This window comes from Loxodonta africana, chromosome 2 (assembly GCF_030014295.1).
Source record: "Loxodonta africana isolate mLoxAfr1 chromosome 2, mLoxAfr1.hap2, whole genome shotgun sequence".
Classification (NCBI taxonomy): domain Eukaryota; kingdom Metazoa; phylum Chordata; class Mammalia; order Proboscidea; family Elephantidae; genus Loxodonta; species Loxodonta africana.
Window position 1 is genome coordinate 118,573,447 of NC_087343.1, and position 20,544 is coordinate 118,593,990.

General features: G+C 35.8%; 1 protein-coding gene across 1 annotated transcript in view; it reads left to right on the forward strand.

The window, feature by feature from the left end:
* Positions 1-20,544, forward strand: part of MAN2A1 (mannosidase alpha class 2A member 1) — a 183,476-nt gene that overhangs the window by 82,010 nt on the left and 80,922 nt on the right. The window contains exons 8-12 of the mRNA XM_003404736.4: positions 1,344-1,521; positions 6,852-7,054; positions 10,106-10,288; positions 14,010-14,124; positions 15,640-15,707. Of these exons, the coding sequence (XP_003404784.2) occupies positions 1,344-1,521; positions 6,852-7,054; positions 10,106-10,288; positions 14,010-14,124; positions 15,640-15,707 (747 nt within the window). The remainder of the gene's footprint in view (positions 1-1,343; positions 1,522-6,851; positions 7,055-10,105; positions 10,289-14,009; positions 14,125-15,639; positions 15,708-20,544) is intronic.

A 20,544-nucleotide genomic window follows, 5' to 3' on the forward strand; every position in this document is an offset into this window, starting at 1 on the left:
ATATTTTTTCCTTGTTTCTTTTGGTTTTATTTGTATTTCTGTGTGGTTAATTTCGTATGTGTGTTTTGTGTTGCAGGTAGTAATGTAAAATTATTTTTGGTAAATGTAGACTATAAATTACTTATAAAAAATTAACTGCTGCACTGAATGCTGATCTCAGAAGATTAAGCACTCTATGTTATAGCAGAACATTGGAGTTATATTTTACTCACCAAATATTAAGTTATAGCTGGTAATTTAATGTTTGTAAAGGAATTTCAGAGACTATCAATTTAAAAAGATCATGTAAGAATCTTATTTTAATTAAGTGTTCTCCTATTATTGCTACTATATGTCTTAATCCAGCATGTATATTCTTTGAATTATCTTCATCAGTTTTTATACAGAGGATTTGAGTTTATTTCTGGATAAAAACTGGAATACTGGGTAAAAAGCCTGTATTTGTCGTTTATCCCTGATTTCTTAAACTTTGGCATCATGCACATTGGGAACTACTCTGGGTTCATCTGCTTGTCCAGTTTCTTTTTCACAAGCTGTTCCTCTTAGTCAGTTTGTATTCCCAGACTTCCTCAAATGGCACCCCAGTTCAGCATATTCCAAAGGGTATTCTGCAGAGTACGAGAATCTGAAATGTAAAAGCTGTTTCGGCACATCAGCACTTTGTGCTTAGCCGACCTGTTGTACCATGGGTTAGAGCCCAGGGAGGTAGAAACCAAAACAGCCAACTCAGCTCCTCAGCTTTATCTGGTGGTCAGTATTGAGAAGGTTGCTGTGATAAGTGCTCAAGGTAATTGGTGGCAGGTATTAAGTAAATTGATCTTCCCTTTGAAGCAAGAGTATGGTTCTGTAAAATGTTAACAGATTTAAATTTATTGATTCATTTTTGTTTTGTTCAAAATATTATATTTTCTTCTGTGTTCATCAGGCCATTTTAAATTAATTAAGGCAAAGCAAATTTCCAGGTTCATATAGATGAGAAATCCTTATTGTCTTATTGGGCTAAACATGGGCTGTTAATTTGGGATCCAAGCTCTGTGGCTGGGCTTTGCGGGGGTCATCGATGCTCTCAGTAATTGTATGTCAAGGCTGTTGTGTGACTGTATTTCTCTAAGAATAATCTATTGAAATTTATTGGAAAGCAATACCAAAAAGCAGGTTATTCCTTTTGATAAGATTTTATGAATATTTTACATGGATGATGAAAATTATTATGGTAATTGAAACATCTGCCTTGTAAATCATTAATCAAGAATATAGATAAAATATTTAATAATTTCTTTTTGATCAGCTGCCACATTTTCCTTTTCTTAATGGTATTCATATTTTCCCTTTTTCTTTTGTAGGGCTCAGATGCTTCTAGATCAGTACCGTAAGAAATCGAAGCTTTTCCAGACAAAAGTTGTCCTGGCCCCACTAGGAGATGATTTCCGCTACTGTGAGCGCACAGAGTGGGATCAGCAGTTCAAGAATTATCAGCTACTTTTTGACTATATGAATTCTCAGCCTCAGTTTAATGTTAAGGTAATAAGGGAATACTTGTTTATGATACTGTATTGGAAGTTGAGCCTTTATTATTGAATGAGGTTAAACACAGTATCCTTAGTCTCATCGCCCTGCATCCCAGTATTTCCCAGAATACCTAGTTCTTAGGTAACAGTATAATTCAGTAAGAGGAACATTACCTTGTACTATAGTTCCATTTCAAGAGTTGTACCTTTCCTACCATTCCTTGCAGATTTGAGGGGTATCACTTTTATGTGATGGAGAATATATACCTACTGAGTTGTGGTTTTTGTTTTTCAGTAATGGCCTGCGTTTCTACCAGCATTGAAAGTTTATTGTTTCTCTCTGACAGTTGCGTCCTTGTGATTTAGCAGTGTGACTGGCAGATGTACACGAACGTGTCATGAATTTTGCAAACAATTTTCTTATGTCCCCAGAATATGCTAGCATTTTTCTTAGATGAGGAAGACTTCTAAAATGAACCGTTTGTCTGTGGTTCTTACTTTTTAAAAAATCTTTTCTTGTGGAAAATTAAAAATATGCCCCAAAATGTTGAGAATAACACAAATACACCCCCCCCCCCCCCCCCAATATCCATGGCTCAGCTACCGTGGTCATCAACATCAGGCCACTCTTATTTCCGTTTTGCCCTCTGCCAACTCCTCCCTGCCCCCAGGATTACTTTGGAGCAAATTTTAGGCATCATTTAGTTTCATCTGTAACTATTTCAGTATTATCTCTAAATGATCAGGATTCTATTTAAAAACATAATGATAATATCATTATAACATAAAAATTTAGCAATTATTCTATAATGTTACACATCCAGATAGATTCAGACTTTCCTGATGTCATTAAAACTTTTTTTTAACATGTGGTTTGTTTGAGTCAAGATTCAAACAAGAGTTATATATTGCATTTGGTCAATAAGTCTTTCAAAGTCTTTACTTTTAATGCATCTTAGAGACCCTGTGTGAAAAAAGTAATTATCCAACATGTTTTTTACACTCACAGTGAACCTGTGAGAGCTGGAACTAAACGAGACTGCCTTGTTTTTCCAGGTCTCCCCCATTTTCTGCCTTTGACAGGGTGCAGTCTTACTATTTCTTCTATTGCTATCTATTAGTGGAAAATATTTGAGCTTCCATGTTACACAGGTTCTGGCTTTCATAGGTTTTACTGTATTAACCTGTAAAGCAGTAGAAGATCTATGACAATACTGTAGAAAGGAAGTGATGTTACAGTATAGAAAATTAGAAAGTTGACAATGGACCACGTTTTATGCAGTAAGAATTCAGGTTTATCGAATAGATAAACGTAAAGTATCAAGTTTATTAAAGATGTTTAAATTTGAATTTCTGCTAGACTATGAACACAGGGGCAATGGTTGAATCATCTCTTTATTGTCCTCAAAGATGTACTGTATACATGAAAATTTGATCAGTGAAGAGGATATGTATATAGGTATCTGACCTTTAAACTTAACTGGGTGTATTAGTTTGTTAGGGCCTGCTGTAATCAAATGCCATAAACCTAGGAGGCTTATAAGAACAGAAATTTATTGTCTCACAGTTCTGGAGACTGGGAGCCTGACATCAAGATGGTGGCCACGGTGATTCCTTCCGAGGCTTTGAGGGAAAATCTGTTCTATGTCTCTCTCCTAGCTTCCGGTAGCTCCAGGGATTCCTTGACTTACAGCTGCAGCATCACATGGCATCCTTTTTCTGTTTCCCTGACTCTGTTATCTTCTCTTTTTTAAGGACACCAGTCATATAAAAAATAGGTATAGAATAAATGAGGGATATACCCACCATAATCCAGTATGACTTCATGGTAACCTAACTGATAATATCTTTAAAGGCTCTATTTCCAAACAGGGTCGTGTTTACAGGTACAGGGGTTAGGACTTCAACATATCATTTGGGGTGGATGCACAGTTCAATCCATAACACTGGCAAATGGCTTTGGGGTCCCTAGAAGGGTCTTCTGCCTGCTTCTGAGGAAACTAGATCCTGATTTTAGTATTTTACCTATTTCCTCCTGTTTTTGCCCAGTAAAACAATTTTTAGGTGTTGTTTTTAATTGAAGTATAACATACCTAAGAGAAGTGCACCAATCATAAATACACAGATAATTTTTTTTTCAAATTATAAACCCCTATGTGGTCACCACCTAGATCAAGATGTAGAATATTTATAATACCTTGGAAGAGTTCTCATGTCTCCTGCTAGTCATTACCAAACATGGCAAAACTAACTTTTTCACCTCTGTCAACATGATTAGTGATGCCTGCCTGTTTTGGATTTTATATGAAGAAAATTATTCAGCATGTGCTTTTTTGTATCTGGCCTTTTTTGTTCTGCATCGTGTTTGTGATACTCATTCATATTGTTACGTATCACAGTAGTTCATTCTTTTTTAATGCCATCAAGTATAGTATCCGTTTCATGAATGGACCACATTTTTTTTCTATTCTACTGTTAGTGGATATTTGGCTAGTTTTCATTTTTTGTCACGATAAATACAGCTGCTGTGAACATTTTTTTTTCTTTTTTTGCACGTTTTTGGCACACACGTGTATGAGTTCATGTGGGTATAAAATGAGATGGACTTTTTTGGTCATAGGGTATGTACATGTTAAACTGCCAAACAGTATTCCAAAATAAAATAGACACACCGTTTGTTGTATGAGAGTTCCAGTTTCTCCAAACTTTGTACTGTTAGTTGTTGCGGTTTTGTTTTTTTATTTTTATGCATTCTGACAGGTGTGATGTTTTTATTTTGTATTTCCCTGGTGGTTATGTAAATGAGATTGAGCCGTTTTTTATGGGGTTATTGCCTTTGGGGTATCCTCTTTTGTCACCAAACCAAAAACCAATCCCGTTGCAGTCGAGTCGATTCCAACTCATAGCGACCCTATAGGTCGAAGCAGAACTGCCCCATAGAGTTTCTGAGGAGCGCCTGGTGGATTTGAACTGCTGACATCATGATTAGCAACTGTAGCACTTAACCACTATGCCACCAGGGTTTCCCTCTTTTGCTAAGGGCCTGTTTAAGTCTTTTCATCATTTTTTATCAAATTAAGTTGGCTTTTTCTTACTGTTTGTAGTTCTTTTGTATATTTTGGATTGAGTCTTTTTTCAGATATAGATTATGTAAATATTGTCTCTCACTGTGGCCTGCCTTATCATTCTCATAATGCTATTCTTTGATGAACACAAATTCTTAATTTTAGTTAAACCTAATGTAATAGCCTTTCCTTTATGATTAGTGCTTGTTCCGTCCTGTATAAGAATTTTTTTTCTTTAGCCCAGGTCGTGAAGGTATATTTGTTATGAAGATATCCTCTAGAAACTTGATTGTTTTACCTTCAATATTTAGGTCTGTAATCTATCGGGAATTGATTTTTGTGAATTGTGTGGAGGTAAGGATCAAGATACTTTTTTTTTTTATTGAAAAGATTGTAGTTTCCCCACCATACTGCAGCACTATTTTTGTCATAATCATGACACTGCATTTGTGTGGATCTGTGTCTAGATGCTCTGTTCAATTTTGTTCATTTATTTGATTAACTTCATGTAATACACTGTCTTAATTACTACAGCTTTATAGTATCTGATAACATAAGTATTCAAATTTTGTTTTCCTTCTAAGGCTTACATTTGTTCTTCTTAGCCCTTTGTGTTTCTATATAGGTTTAGGATCAGCTTTAAAAAAAAAATTGTTTTATTGTGGTGAAATTATGTGTAACAAATCATTTTCCAATTCAGCAATTTTCGCATGTACAATTCAGTGACATTGATTTTGTTCATCATGTTGTGCAGCTATCACCACTATCCATTTCCAGATTATTCCACCACTATTAACAGGACCTCAGTGACCCCCCTTTTTCTCCTCCCTCTCACTCGTGGTAACCACTAATAAATTTTGGTCTCTATTCACTTGCTTATTCTGAATAGTTCGTATAAGTGGGATATTTTACTGTATACACACGTATGTTTTATATACGTTCAATATTTGCCCTTTTGTAACTGACTTATTCCACTCAGCATGATGTTTCAAGGATTATCCATGTTGTAGGATGTATAAGGATTTCGTTTCTTTTTATGTCTTTACTGTTCACAGTAGCCAAAAGATGGAAGCAACCTAAATGTCCATCAACAGATGAATGAATAAACAAAATGTGGATTCAGATTCTGTACTGTGCTAGAGTGCTACTAACTGTTTTTAACTAACCTTAATTTATTTTTCTGCTACACTGAATCAAAGTGGCTGTCAATATCTGTGTGTGTATATGTATGTATATATGGTAGGAAGCAAAACTAAAATCAGCTTCATGATTAAAAGAAACCCAAGTCCCTGTTGAATTATCTGTTTACTTTTAACAACACTGCCTTTTAATAATGGAGCCCTCATGGCGCACTGGCTAAGCGCTGGGCTGCTAACCGAAAGGGCAGTGGTTCGAACCCACTGGCTGCTCTGCTGGAAAAAGATGTGGCAGTTTGCTTCCATAAAGATTTACAGTTTTGTAAACCCCGTGGGGCAGGTCTGCTCTGTCCTGTGGGGTTGCTATGAGTCAAAATCAACTTGAGGACAACGGGCTTGGTTTTAGCTCGGTCCTTTTAATATCTGTTTATAAAGTCTGGTCTAATGCTATTTTTTTCTTTTGATTTGTAGAGAGGTTTGTACTCATAAAAATGGACTTATGATCCAGAAATTTAAGTCATTAATCAGAAAGGGCTTTTCATGTGAGCAACCAACCTTGCAATTCTGGTCACTCTTTGTGTGTTACTTGCTGAGAGAGAAAGTCCGTGTTGTTGATGACCTGGTGCCCTTATAGTCTCTTTCTACCTTCTCCCTCACAAGAATCCAACTGGGGAAGGGAGGGGAGGCATGCACATATGGTGTGATAGATGAAAATACTTTATGTTTATGACTAACAAAACTGTTCTTCCAGACTTCTGGAACATTTTACTCAAAATATGTCTTTTATTTTAGCTCCTGCCCTCATTTTTCATTCATCCCTGGATTCTTCAATGCATAGATTCTTGCACATTTTGTAATTCTAGCGATATGTAAGGGCTTTTCATATTCATAAATTTGTAGATCTAAAATAGTTTTCCTTATAACTGCTTAGATATACAAGTTTTCTTAATTTGGAACTTGATGCAAGTGAAAGAAACAATGGATATTTCCCCCTGCTTTTGATTTTCATAATGTCTGGGCTGTATGCTCATCTTAACTTGGAACCACATCTTAAATATTTATCAACTTTTCCTTTCAATGTAAGAATTAAATAAATTTAAGGTAGCGATGAATTATTGATGTGTAATGTTTTATTTTAATAGATACAGTTTGGAACTTTATCAGATTATTTTGATGCAGTGGATAAAGCAGATACAAAGAGTGGAAAGAGTAGCCAGTCAATGTTCCCCGTTCTAAGTGGAGATTTCTTCACTTACGCTGACCGGGATGATCATTACTGGAGCGGCTACTTCACATCCAGACCCTTTTACAAACGAATGGATAGAGTCATGGAATCCCATTTAAGGTATATTTGCCTATATATTGCTACATTTATTTATTCACTTCATTTATGTTACCATAGCCTTTTTGTGTGATACTGCATGAATGTTATGTTGTATTTAATGTAATTGTGAAATTTCAATTCAATCATGGATATGTCTCCAAAGAATAATCAAATTATTATATGGGTTTTTGTTCTAGAAGGAAGAGCAGATTTTCTAATTAGATATTCTAAAGGTTATGTTCTGTGTTTTATATATATATATATATATTTTTTAATATTCACACACCATGGTAATACTCAGTGACATCATCATGTGTACCTGCAAGTCAGTAGTTATGGTGAGCTTTATTGTTGGAAATGCAAGCAAGGATCAAAAGAAGCAAATAGGGTCTCTTAGCAGCCACAATGTACACCTCAAAGAGCATACTCTAAAACTAATGTATTTTAGAAGTAGGAGAACTTCAGAGGTTCCATCTCAGTTGTTATTTATTTTATTTGGAACATGTTTTATAGGTATGATTTTCTGCTTAGAAGACCAAACTTTAAAAGAGATGAGAACTGATAGGGCAGGTGGAGTGATTGGCTGAAAAAGTAAACTGACAAGGAGAAGACAGAAAAGTCGATAGAAAACATGAAAACATTCTAAACTAGTGCTATTCAATAGTGCTTTCTGCAGTGATAGAAATGTTCTATTTCTGCACTGTCCAACATGGTAGCCACTAAACTCTCTATGATAAAAATAGAGCAAGTGCTAGTATAGCGTAGAAATTCTCTTGGACCGTTGCATTAATGATTCTTAAGAGTCACATAATTTTTAGCAACAAAAAGTTTGAATGTTGCTTCAATCTTAATTTATCAAATATATTTAAGGAAAGTAGTTATGTTAATACTATAGAAAGTTCTGCTTTTAAAAAAATTGTGAATTTCAAAATGTAATTAATTTATTAGAAGATAAGTTTATTGTCAGATAATAGTGATGATTCACCCTTATGCACACTGTAAAAATATGAATAAATATAAAGAAGGAGGTATTATTAAAATCTACTAAAGCCGACTTCTTAACTTTTGAGGTCTCTGTATATATAAATACATATACGTATACATATAAATACACAGATACCCCAGATGTTAAAAAGTGGACTTTAGTATGAGTAAATAAGAGTCCCTGCATGACGCAAATGGTTACACGCTTGACTACTAACCAAAAATTGGCAGCTTGAATCCACCCTGAGGCACTTTGGAAGACAGGTCTGGCAGTCCTCTTCGAAAAGGTCACAACCTTGAAAACCCTGTGGAGCAGTTCTGCTCTGCAACACATGGGGTCGCCATGAGTTGGAATCAACTCCACAGCAGCTAGTTTACTGGCAGTGTATATAAATAGATACACTTTTTGAAACTAGGAATATTTGCTATAGGTATATGTGAACACGTATATGTAGTTTACTTAATTGAAATTTAGTGATTCCCATGCCATGATTTTAGGAAAAGTTAGAATTTAAAATAGAGAACATTTAGAATCTTTGATTGTATCTACAATTTAAAGGAATTCATCTTTTTTTTTTTTAAACCAAACTAGGAATAAAAATTGCACACACTTCCAATCTTTCCTTTTTCCTGATATCTTAATATATTTTTAAGCTGCCTTGATTTTTTTGTCTCTGTCTTTCTTAACATGTTTGGCATATAGAACCTTCTAATACTTTTCACTCCTTCAAGCCATATCTCCTTTTAAGGAACTTTTTAGAAACCTAGAGTTAAGTGCTAGGCTGCTAACTAAAAGGTTGCTGGTTTGTACCCACCCAGTGGCTCCCTGGGAGAAAGACCTGTTGATCTGCTCCCATAAAGATTACAGCCTAGAAAACCCTATGGGGGCAGTTCTGTCTGATAGCATTTCTGTGAGTCTGAATCAACTCGATGACACCCAACAACAATGGCAACATCTTGAACCATATTCCCTGATGAAAAAAATACAAGATAGTAATCATAAATCCCTGTATCTTATTCAAAACCTATCCTTAAAGTGTTTTTTCCTTTTCTTTAAAATAGAGGAGGAAAAGACAACATATATTTTATCATCTTTTAGTTTACAGTGTTAAATTCTCTGTAGTTGTTCTATGTTATCATTCAACGGTTGATCCAACCCTAGTCACCAAGCCACTGAGCCATTGTTTCCTGCCTTCTCTGTGCTCTGAGCCTCCTACCCAATGGCTTTGCAGTCTCCACCATCTTTCCTCTTAGTATGTGAAAGTGAGTGGCTATCTGGGGATGTCATGGTGCATGTCTGCACTGCTTTTGAAGAGGACAGAGAGATTTATCTAGTTCTTAATGCTGTGCTGAAATGATTTTTCATCATGTCATACATAAATAAACCTATCTTGCTGCTGACTGGTGCTGGCTTCTCCTCAGCATCATGTGGAACAAGGACCTCCAATATCAGCAAAGTCGTGGTGAGCTTTGACAACTGAGAATATAGATCTGTGTATACTGTCTTAGTTTCTTAGTGTCTCTGTAACAGAAATACCACAAGTGGGTAGTTTTACTTAACAGAAGTTTATTTTCTCAAAGTTCAGGAGGCTAGAAATTCGAATTCAGGGTGCTGAATCAAGGGGAAGGCTTTCTCTGTCCCCTCTCGGGGAAAATCCTTGTCTCAACTTCTCTAACATTCTTCCTGGCTTTCCTTGGAGATCTCCAAGTGCCATCCAACTTTCCTCATTCATGCTTCCTTGCTTCTGTGCCTAATCTGCTCCTTTTATATCTCGAAAGTGATTAGTAAGACATACCCTATGCTAATATTGCCTCATTAACATAACAAAGAAAACCCTATTCCCAAATGGGATTACCTCCTTAGGTGTAGGGGTTAGGAGTTACCACACTTATTATTGGTGCACACATTTCAATCTCTAACATATACCTTGGTAGTTTTATAGAAATCTTACTGTCAGTATCTTTTTCAAATTGGACCGAAATTGTGGATTTATATAAAAACCATTTAAAAAGGTATCAATGTCACATATTTTAGATAGTAAACTGTTTGTTTTGAAATAAAAATTAATGACTGTTTTATGCAACTAGGGATGCTGAAATTCTTTACTATTTGGCCCTGAGAAAAGCTCAGAAATACAAGATAAGTAAATTTCTTGCATCATCACATTATATGGCACTGACAGAAGCCAGAAGGAACCTGGGACTGTTTCAACATCATGACGCTATCACAGGAACTGCAAAGGATTGGGTGGTTGTGGATTATGGTACCAGGTAATGTAATTATTGAAGGAGGATCTTAAAAAAAGACATTTTTTACAATTTTGTATCATAGCTTATACCTTTTGGTAAAGTTGTTGATGTTTATTGGTCTGTGTTAATAATGGTATCCCTTATAAGTATTGCTATTGCAAAAAAAAAAAAAAAGAAACACCTTTTTTCAAAACATATTTCAAGAAATTGGTTGACAGAGTACTAGCTGTCCCAGTTTTTTACTGCAGTGCGTTTTGGGAAAGGATTAGTAAAACATTATTCTAAAGCTGATCCTATTTTCTCATAAGTACGTTGTGGTAATAGGCATTATCTTTTAGACCAAGACTTCAGCATCAAATAAATCATAGTTATAATCCAGTGAGATAAAGAGCCCCAGCTCATTGTACACCAGTCTACCCTCGTCCTTTTTCATATCCACTTGTTCTTAGATACCGAATTTTTTAGATGAATGCAGACAAAAAAAAAAAAAACCCAAAAAACACCAAGCCAAGAAGCATAGTCAGGAAGGAAAAAGAGACCTAGAAACCTTTTCATATATGGCTGATCTAATGAACAGGGAGTAAGAAGGGATGGCCTGGGTGTTGATATCAAAGCTATCTTCAGATTTTTGATGGGGTATCAGATGAATGAGGGCGCAGAAGTTCAGTGATTTCCATATTACAGAATTAGAAACAGTGAGTACAGGGTTTGGCTGAGAATAGGGGAGGACTTTGCAAACAGTGCCTCCTAGTAATGGAAAGGTTTACTTTTTGTGATAGTGACATTGCCATCACCATGCTAGAATTTGTGACTGTTCCGTTGCAGAGGGGATTCCTACATTGGGGAAGGAGTTTAGACTTGTTTCACTATTGCTTTTCCAGATTTTTTTTCTTTTTACCAACAATGGTGTACATTGATAATATTTTTTAATCATTAATGTTTTAATTTTTTTGTAACATGACATATAGTGAATCCTTTTATTGTAAATAACCCTGTATGTGAAAAGTATACAATACAAAAAATCAACATTAAAAATTGATCCACAGCTGATATTACTGATTGTAATAAGTGTTAATTAAATTTTCAGTTTTTTTTTTTTTTTTTGCTTTTACTAAAAATTAGGGGAAAAAACGTTCTTGAGGTTTCATTAGTTGACTTGAGTGAGTCCTTAAAAGTCATATTCAAGATAGTATCTTGAATATCTTCTCAGTTTTCTGTGGTAAATGTTTGACATCATCTGTTGAGGTTGATCTGTACTTAAAGTGGAAAACACTCATTAGGTGATGATGATGTTGGTGTTTTTCCCACAGAAAGCATTTTTGAAAGTAAGCTTCATACCCTCTATTTCTCCTTTTCACCTGCTCATGCCTCCTTGGTTTATTGAAAATTTAAAAGCATTGACTGTTTACTACCAGACCACAGCAGAGCTTCCAAGAGGAAGTGGAGGAGTATTCTCCTACCCTTCATACTTGCTTTGTCTCTAGCTGCCATGTTGAAAAGAAGTTTGGGTACAGGTTATTCAGTTTTTGCTACAGAACATTTTCTGTCTCATGACATTTTCAGAAGGTTTGTCGTTAGTTCCTCCGTGTGTTTTGCATTGCTTTTAGCTTATGAAAACCTCCCAGTACAAAATTGCATTGTACAAAATTGCATTTTAGAGAAGAGACACAGTAATTCTCAAATTGTACTTGACATTTGTAAATTTGCTTTTTGAGCACTTAACACTTCATTGAAAAGTCACAAATGATTATGAAATCATTAGCACAGACATTTTAAGTAGGAAATTTCAAAACACAAGTTAGAGAATTATAAACAAAGATGCACATCGCATTGGCTAGTCTCTTATAGTTAGATTCTTAACTACCATTCATTCAGATTTTGCCAGAAACGTCACTGTTAGTAGGTGTATGAATTAGGGATTGCACTTGGCTGCTAGTAATAGAAACCTGAACTAGAATAAATTCTATCCTGTATATTTTTTATGCCATGTGAAAGAAATCTGCATGTTACCGGTTCAGATACAACAGCTTCACAATGTCATCAGGGATCCAGGCTCATCTGGCTTTCTCCTTTGCCATCCTAAGGGTGACCCTTATAATCATGCTCTAAGCAGTAGATTGAATGTTTATATAATTATAAACAAGATGGCAAGAGATCTGGTGGTGCAGTGGTTCAAGCACTTGGCTGCTAACCAAAAGGTTGGTGTTTTGAACCCACCAGCTTCTCTGAAGGAGAAAGACGTGGCAGTGTGCTTCTGTAATGATTTATAGCCTTAGAAACCGTACGGGGCAGTTCTGCTCTGTCCCATAGTGTTGCGATGAGTCGGAATTGATTCGACGGCAGTGGGTGTTTAAACTGACAGCAAGAATATGTCATGTCCTATTTGGAAGTTAATTTTATTTGTGGCATGGAAAAAAAATGAATTAGACTGGTACACTGTAATGAACATTTAATTTGAAAGTGGAAAATGGGGGTAGCTGGAAGGGAAGAAGAAATGATAAAGAGGCCAGTTAGAGAAAGGTTTTAGAATTCTACCAATTCCTAAATTGGAATTAAAGTATGTAAGAGAAAGCTAAACAAAGGATGAGGGTGAGGGACCTATTGAATGGCAGACATTATAACATCCTAAAACAACAGCAGTGACCACAAACTAGAAAATCGTGAATGTTCCTAGGTGTTATTTCATGGGTTGTATTCATATAAAAACAGGATTAAGTTCGCATTAGGACGTTAGTGGCTCTGAGAAGTCCCACATTGATGAAACATTTTAATTTTGTTTTACCTAGTGTTTGCCAAACTTTATGTGCTTTTTTTTTTTTTTTTTAAATGAAGCATCTTTTTACATCCTTAGAAAGCGTTGGGAGAATGCCGTGTTGCAGCCTTTAGTGCTTATCTTATTAGACAGCTGCATATGTGCCTTTAGGAAGCAAACATCGATCTGTGGCTTTATACAATTTGAATTAGGACTCTTTGATACACTGTAATGCATATAAGGTTTGATCTAGTGTTTGAGCAGAACATTCTCCAGGTTCTGGGTGCTTAATGGATAAAGATGACCATGTAGAAAATAGAAGGACTGAGGTTATATTTCAGAATTTGTCTTGAATTAATTGATCCTTAAACATTCTTTTGATACCACAGACATAAAAATACATTTTGAATACTGTTAATAATTTTGTGATGAAGAAAAGTAACAAGAATGAAGACAGTTCCATTATCTAGATCTGTAAAACACTCTAGTTCTTTTGAACAAGAATGTGAAACTAAGTACCACAGAATACCTATATGAATTCTAGGGGATGGTGTATACTGATGGAGTTTTCTTGTGAGCTGAGAGTTAATATCATGTCTTCTGTTGTTTCAGTCCATATAAAAGATTCTTCTAAAGTAAAGTATCAGTTTTTGTTTTTTGATAGAGTGACTTACAGCTCTTGGGACGATCATGGTGGATAGTTATGTTATTTGGTATGATGTTCATAGAGGTATAAGAAATTTGGGTAAGTTTGTTTCAAGTGTGTCCAGAAAATTTTCTATTTTAAATCAATCCTTATTCGTTAATCTTCTAATTAACCTTTCTTCTGCATACTTAATTCTGAGAGAAAAATATCCAGTTCATTATAGGTTTTACTCTGTGAATGTAGGGTAAAGGTAATGGCAGTTTGAGCATTATTAAAGAAACTGAAAATATTGTATGCAGACTTTTGAATTACCTCTCAGACTAGTAAAATATTTTCATTCACAGACTTTTTCACTCATTAATGAATTTGAAGAAGATAATTGGAGATTCTGCACTTCTTCTTATTTTGAAGGACAAGCACACATACGACTCTTACTCTTCCGATAACTTCTTAGAGATGGTTAGTTGGTATCTTTTATACTCATCATAAAAGTGTATGATTCTTTTATTCTTGAATTAGAAAAGGGGGTGAGAAGTTTAATGAAAAGACATTGAAATACAATTATTTGTACATTATTTGAAAGGGTTTTTTTTTATCACTTTATATGTTTTACACATTTGTCTTTCTTTCCTATAAATGTGTCTACATGTGACTTATGACATGTGTTTTGTTCAGGCAAATTCAAATGGAAGGTTACTTCTCATTAAGCCTAAACATGAAAAATAAAACGTATGTGTGTGAAACACAGGGGACGGATGGGTTTTCAGGATACTACTAAGGTGATATTGTAAGGCAACTCAGCCAGTGTTGTAATAGGTTATTTTGCTTGGTTTTAATTAGAAACCCCTTGACATTTGAATTTTTTCAGCCCTTAAGCTTTTCTTGCTAAGCTTGAATTTTAATAACCTTCGGTTGTCTTAGGATTTCAGCCTGAATCCATAGAGTGCTGGGGGCTGTGTTGAGATGTATGTAAGAGTAAAGCAGTGACTGAGGAATTAGACTAGCTATTTGCCTCAGCCCCTGCACCTGATTGCATGGGCCTGGAAGAAGTTATTTAACATCTGTGTGCCCTCGCTCACTTATCTGTAAAACGAGGTGATAATACCTACCTTGGCTTGCGTTGTGAGGAGCAGATGAACTAATAAAACAAAAAGGTAGAACATGGGATTCCTTCATTGTTTCATCTGCAGCAAGGAGGAATATTGGCCAAATGGTTAACTGTAACCCTCTTTCAATCGGCAACTAAGATATTTTAAATTTGTAATATATTTATCTATAGGGTCTGTAGAGAGTAGTGAGTAGAGTATATAGTGAATAATAGGCTGTGAGATTTTGCATGTAATTTGAATTTACGTGTCACGAGTCAGAGATACAGCTTCAGTCTTTTCATACACTGGTGCTAGTAAGCAAGTCATAATTATACATTTCCATGTTAATGTCGAATACATGAAATGGACATGTGTTTCTCAAGGCTATGAAACGTATACAAATGTAAAGTAGCAAAATCCTTTGCAGAATTGTCCCTGAACTCTGATTTGTTTCTAGTTGGAGCTACCCATCATGGACTCTAGCCCCAGTTTGGTCTTCACCTGTAGCATATACTGTACTAGAAGTCTAAATACACACACACAGAAGAGGATTTTTTATTTTGAGCTTTGATGGACTTTGTCCCTGGGTGGTGCAAACAGTGAAGTACTTGACTACCAGCAGAAAGGTTGGCAGTTTGAAACCACACAGAATCGCCTCGGAAGACAGGGATGGCAATCTTCTTTTGAAAGGTCACAGCCTTGAAAACCCTTTGGAGCTGTTCTGTTCCACACACGGGGTCGCCATGGGTCAGAAGTGACTCAACGGCAGCTAACAACAACATGTGCTGGAAGGAGGTTTTTCCCCTTCTTTTTTAACGTTCATGATTTTTGCAGGGTCTTAATTTGAAACTTGAATTTTAAAAGTAAATTTTTTTTTTCTTAATAGGATTTGGAACAAAAATCACAAGACTCTCTGCCACAAAAAAATATAATAAGGCTGAGTGTGGAGCCAAGGTAAATACTTAATTTCCCATAAGCCTTTAGCACTTTTATAGTTTGACATTTTTTGGTTTTCATGGTTCTGTTCTCTAAACAGCATATGTTTTGGGGCAATATTTCAATATTCAATATATTAATTTTTAAAAATTACTGAAGAAATGGTTTTTCTCCCATCAGACTGAGCTTGAGACCAAGGTCTATATCATGTTCAGTGCTAATAGTTAACACAGTGTTTGGTATATTCATTGCTGAATAAACTAGTACATAATACTTCCCCCAGATATTTGGCATAGGATGTTAAACATGTACCTTTATGATAAACAATGTCTTATTTAATACTGATTATTTTTAAATTATATCTTCTATTGAAAGACCTTTTTCTTAGTTACCTTGTTTTCATTAATTCCCTGGTCCAATTTTTTTTCTTTTAATGAAAGAAGAAAAAATTATTATTAGATTAGGGTTCCTACTGTAAATCATTCACTAGATGTGTTTTGCTGGTCACATTGCCTTCTTTTAGTGCTATTTATTTATGCTTAAGTCAGTGAGGTGTTCAGTTGCCCTAAAATCCAGGCCTTTATGTGGTGGCTGTCTCTTATTTGCAAGGAAGTATGTTATGGTTTTTATCCGTAATTTTTTAATCATCAAAGTCATCTGTTTTTAATGACCAAATAGCAGTAGGCCATTTCACAGTGTTCCCAGATACCTAGCATATTATTTTTTTAATAGAACTTTTTGCTGTCTTAAATTGAGAAGTTAATATCACCTCTTCCAAGTTGTAGGATAAAAGAATAATTATGCAAGGAGTAATTCATGATTTTAACTAGGTATGTTTATTAAAATTACTCAAAATAAATGAAGCTGAAGTATCGTAGGAAAAAAAAGACATATATAGTTGTTGGAAAAGTTGAGATTTCACTTAAGAATAGACTGAAGCCTTAGTTGTCTAAATTTCTCCATTAAGTAGAAACTTAAGACATAGACGGTTTATACCTTAGAACAGGTAGGTAAGTGTTTTGTAACAATATTAAAGTATAAGTAACACTGCTGAAGTTTTAAAAAAGCTTTCAATTTGCCAGGTAGTGGTTCAAACCCAAAAACCAAACCCTTTGCCATCGAGTCAATTCTGACTCATAGTGAAAAAAATAGCACCAAAAGAAAAATCAGTTATAAAATTATAAAATGTTATGTTTTTCTTTGTTTCAAAATAAGCAATGTTTTGATGCATTTGGAGTTATATGCCTGTTCCTTAGATAGTAAATCTACTTGTATGTAAAATAACCCTCTTACCTCTTAACTTTTGTTTTCTTAATATGTTTGGTTGGGGGAAGGTCTTTGTTTTTGCTGATTGTAAGAATAACATATGCTTGATATAAGTAATTTGTACCCACTCCACAATCACCGTATTAATGTCCTTTTAGCTTTGAATGTCTATCATGGGTCTCATTATGGGCACATGGTAGATAGGTTGGTTGGGGTGAGTGAGTAGAATGAGGTGGGGCTGGGGTCACAGTGGATCAGAGGAAGGTATGTGCCTGGTGGCTTTCTTTTCTTGTTCCCATACTGTCCCAGCCTTAGCCGGCAGTGCTAGAGGAAGGAAGTTAGAAGGTATAAACTCGTACCCAAGCCTGTTGCTGTCGAGTCGATTCCGACTCATATCAACCCTATAGGACACAGTAGAATTGTCCCATAGAGTTTCCAAGGAGCAGTTGGTGGATCTTAATACTATTTCTTTGCGGTTCTGTTCTACCAAATGCCAATGCCACTATTTTCATAGTTAGGTAGACTGGGAATACTTCTGACGGTCAAATTCTTGTTTTTATCTTTAGTATCCATTGTGTACTTTAGAGCCACATGAATAGAACTTCTTGCATTTTTGGTTTTAAAATCTGTATTTTACTTGTTAGCCACAAATGATCTGAGTTACTGATCTCAGTAAAATCGGTGAAGAATGGAAGAATGATTGTGGTTTATAAAATGGAAGAATTTGGTAGTTTTATTTAACAGGCACTGAAAGTTAAATAATTGTCTGCAGTTCTCAGTCTTTAAATTGGGCTTTTCAGAAGTGTGGCTGTGAGTCTCTTTCATATTTTTCACGAGTCTTCTGTGATATTCTAGGGCGTGGCTTTCTTTTCATTATAACATTTCCTATTTGAATAACAAATTAGCAACATAAACCATATATTTTCAATGGGGGAGATAGCCCCCTCAAAGGGGGTGGAAATTTGTTTGGGCGGGGGTTGAAAAATATTCTTTTTACATATAAAGCACAGATATGCATATAGTACGTAAACAGATATACAGTTGATTTGTGGTATTAAACTGTATTGGGGGATAGTTACAAAAGGAATGTTTAAAACACCTTCTTAGGTGATAATGGAAAAAAAAAGTTGAGAAACACTTATCTAAAACCCATAGAATATTAATAATACTTGTAAATGAATTTGATCATGCAAGTGGCAGCATTAACTATTGCTACAACCTAACATAATTTAGTTTATGATTGTTTAAAAAATAGTTTGTAACCTGCTGAAAAGGATATAATACATGCTGATGTGCCTAATTTAGTTCATGTGAGTGTGTGAGTTATATAACATGTACATCACATTCATAGTCTTTGTAGAGAAAGCAGGTATGATTAAGAGTTAAAGTTAGGGCATACTAACAGTTATAAATTGTCTAACCGTAATTAATCCTAAAACGTAAATGCATGTTTCTGTTTCTCTCTACTTTCGTCACTGCCTAAGGTAACCAGTTGTAAAGAAACAACACAGAGACTTGCAGGCTTAGAGACTCTGACGGTGCAGGGAGAGATCTGAGACAGGTGGAGAGGTTGCAGTCTTCTTTCAGCAGCTCATCTGTTCAGGCAGGACAGGAACCAACTTTGCCACGACACAAACTCAGAAGTCACGTGGTTTGACAAGGTGTAAAATGAGTTTTTTTTTAAAGGTAGATAGTTTGAAATGCCACTGCGTAATCAAAATTATATTGAGATAACCTTTGAAAATTTAATTTTTCAAGTAGAATCCTTTTTAGTTTGAAAGTAATTTGTTTAAAGCACTACTACACATGTACCTTTAAGTGCTTTTAATTTTTAGCAGGTTACTTAATGTTAAGGAATCCTATATCTCTTTCTTTTGGCTGGAAAAGGAAAGTATTACTTGGAAAATATTGCGTTAACAATGTGGTAAAATAAAAGAGGATCTGCTGCAAAAGACCTCTTTAAAGTGTTAAAAAACAAAGATGTCACTTTGAGGACTAAGGTGTGCCTGATCCAAGCCATGGTATTTTCAGTCACCTCATATGCATGTGAAAACTGAACAATGACTAAGGAAGACGAAAGAAGAATTGATGCCTTTGAATTATAGTGCTGGTGAAGAATGTGGAGTATACCATGGACTGCCAGAAGAATGAACAAATGTGTCTGGGAAGAAGTACAGCCAGAATGCTTCTGTAGAAGCAAGGATGGCGAGACTCTGTCTCATGTACTTTGGACATGTCATCAGGGGGACCAGTCCCTGGAGAAGAACATCACGCTTGGTAAAATAGAGGGTCAGCAAAAAAGAAGACCCTCAATGAGATGGATTGACACTATGGCTGCAGCAATGGGCTCAAACATAGCAACAACTGTGAGGATCGTGTAGGACCAGGCAGTTTTTCATTCTACTGTGCATAGGGTCTTCATAAGTTGGAACTGACTTGATGGCACGTAATGACAACAACAACAAAGCTAAAGAGCAGTCCCTGGATGGTGCAGGCAGTTAAGTGCTCAACTACTAGCTGAAATGTTGACAGTTTGAACTCACCCAGAGACACTTCAGAAGACAGGCCTGGTGGCCTGCTTCTGAAAGGGTACAGTCTTGAAAACTCTATGCAACACAGTTCTACTCTGGCACATATGGGGTTGCCTTGAGTAACAACAACAAAGCAAAGGAGATTAATGTTTTCTGGCCTTGAGCAGCTTCAGAATGTCAAACCGATATAAAAAATGCTTAGTTCCAGGAAAGGCACTCCATATCCTTGTTTCCATTTATTTCATCATTTAATGGTTTTCCCTGGATGATCTCCCAGCACCTCTGATTTTTTCTGTCTTCTTCACTCTTTCCTTTGGATCCCAATCTTAATTACTAGCATCATCCTCTTTTTAGTTGTCTCAGTTCCAAAACCCAAGATCCATCTTTGATTTCTACCTTTTTTTAATTCAGTAATTTCATCAATTGGAGAGTCTTTTGCATTTTACTTCTACCCATCTCCGACATTCATCCCTTCCTCTCTTCTTGTTAGTCTAAACCATCATTTATGCTTTGCCTAGACTACTGTCATGGCTTCTTGTCCCCTTCTCTTCAATTTCTCTACTTGTTACATGTTGTCAAAGTAATCTACCAAAGCACAGTTCTAATTTCAACATTCTCCAGGGACTTCTTAATGCCCATTGAGAGAAGTCTGACCTGATAGTCAAATATTTTAGTAGTCTATTGTGTAACTAACTACCCCAAAACTAGTGCCTTAAAGTAATAGTTTACTGTGTCTCTTATTGTTCTGTGGATTGACTGGGTTCAGCTGGGCAGTTCTTTCTTCAGATCTCTTATAATACTACAGCCAGTTTAAGATTGAGGCTGGGGTTCCCCGAAAGCTTAACTGGGCTGAATGGCCAAGAGGGCTGACTCATGAGGCTAATGTTGCTGTCAGCTGAAATCTCTGTTGGGTCTGTCAGTTGCCAGTGTCTGCTATATACAGCCACTCCATATGACTTGGCCTTCTCTCACCATGGTGTCTCAGAGCTCTTTTCTCCGTTACCCAAAGGATGAACTCCAGACTTAATACAGATTACAAGGCTGCATATTGGTCTCTT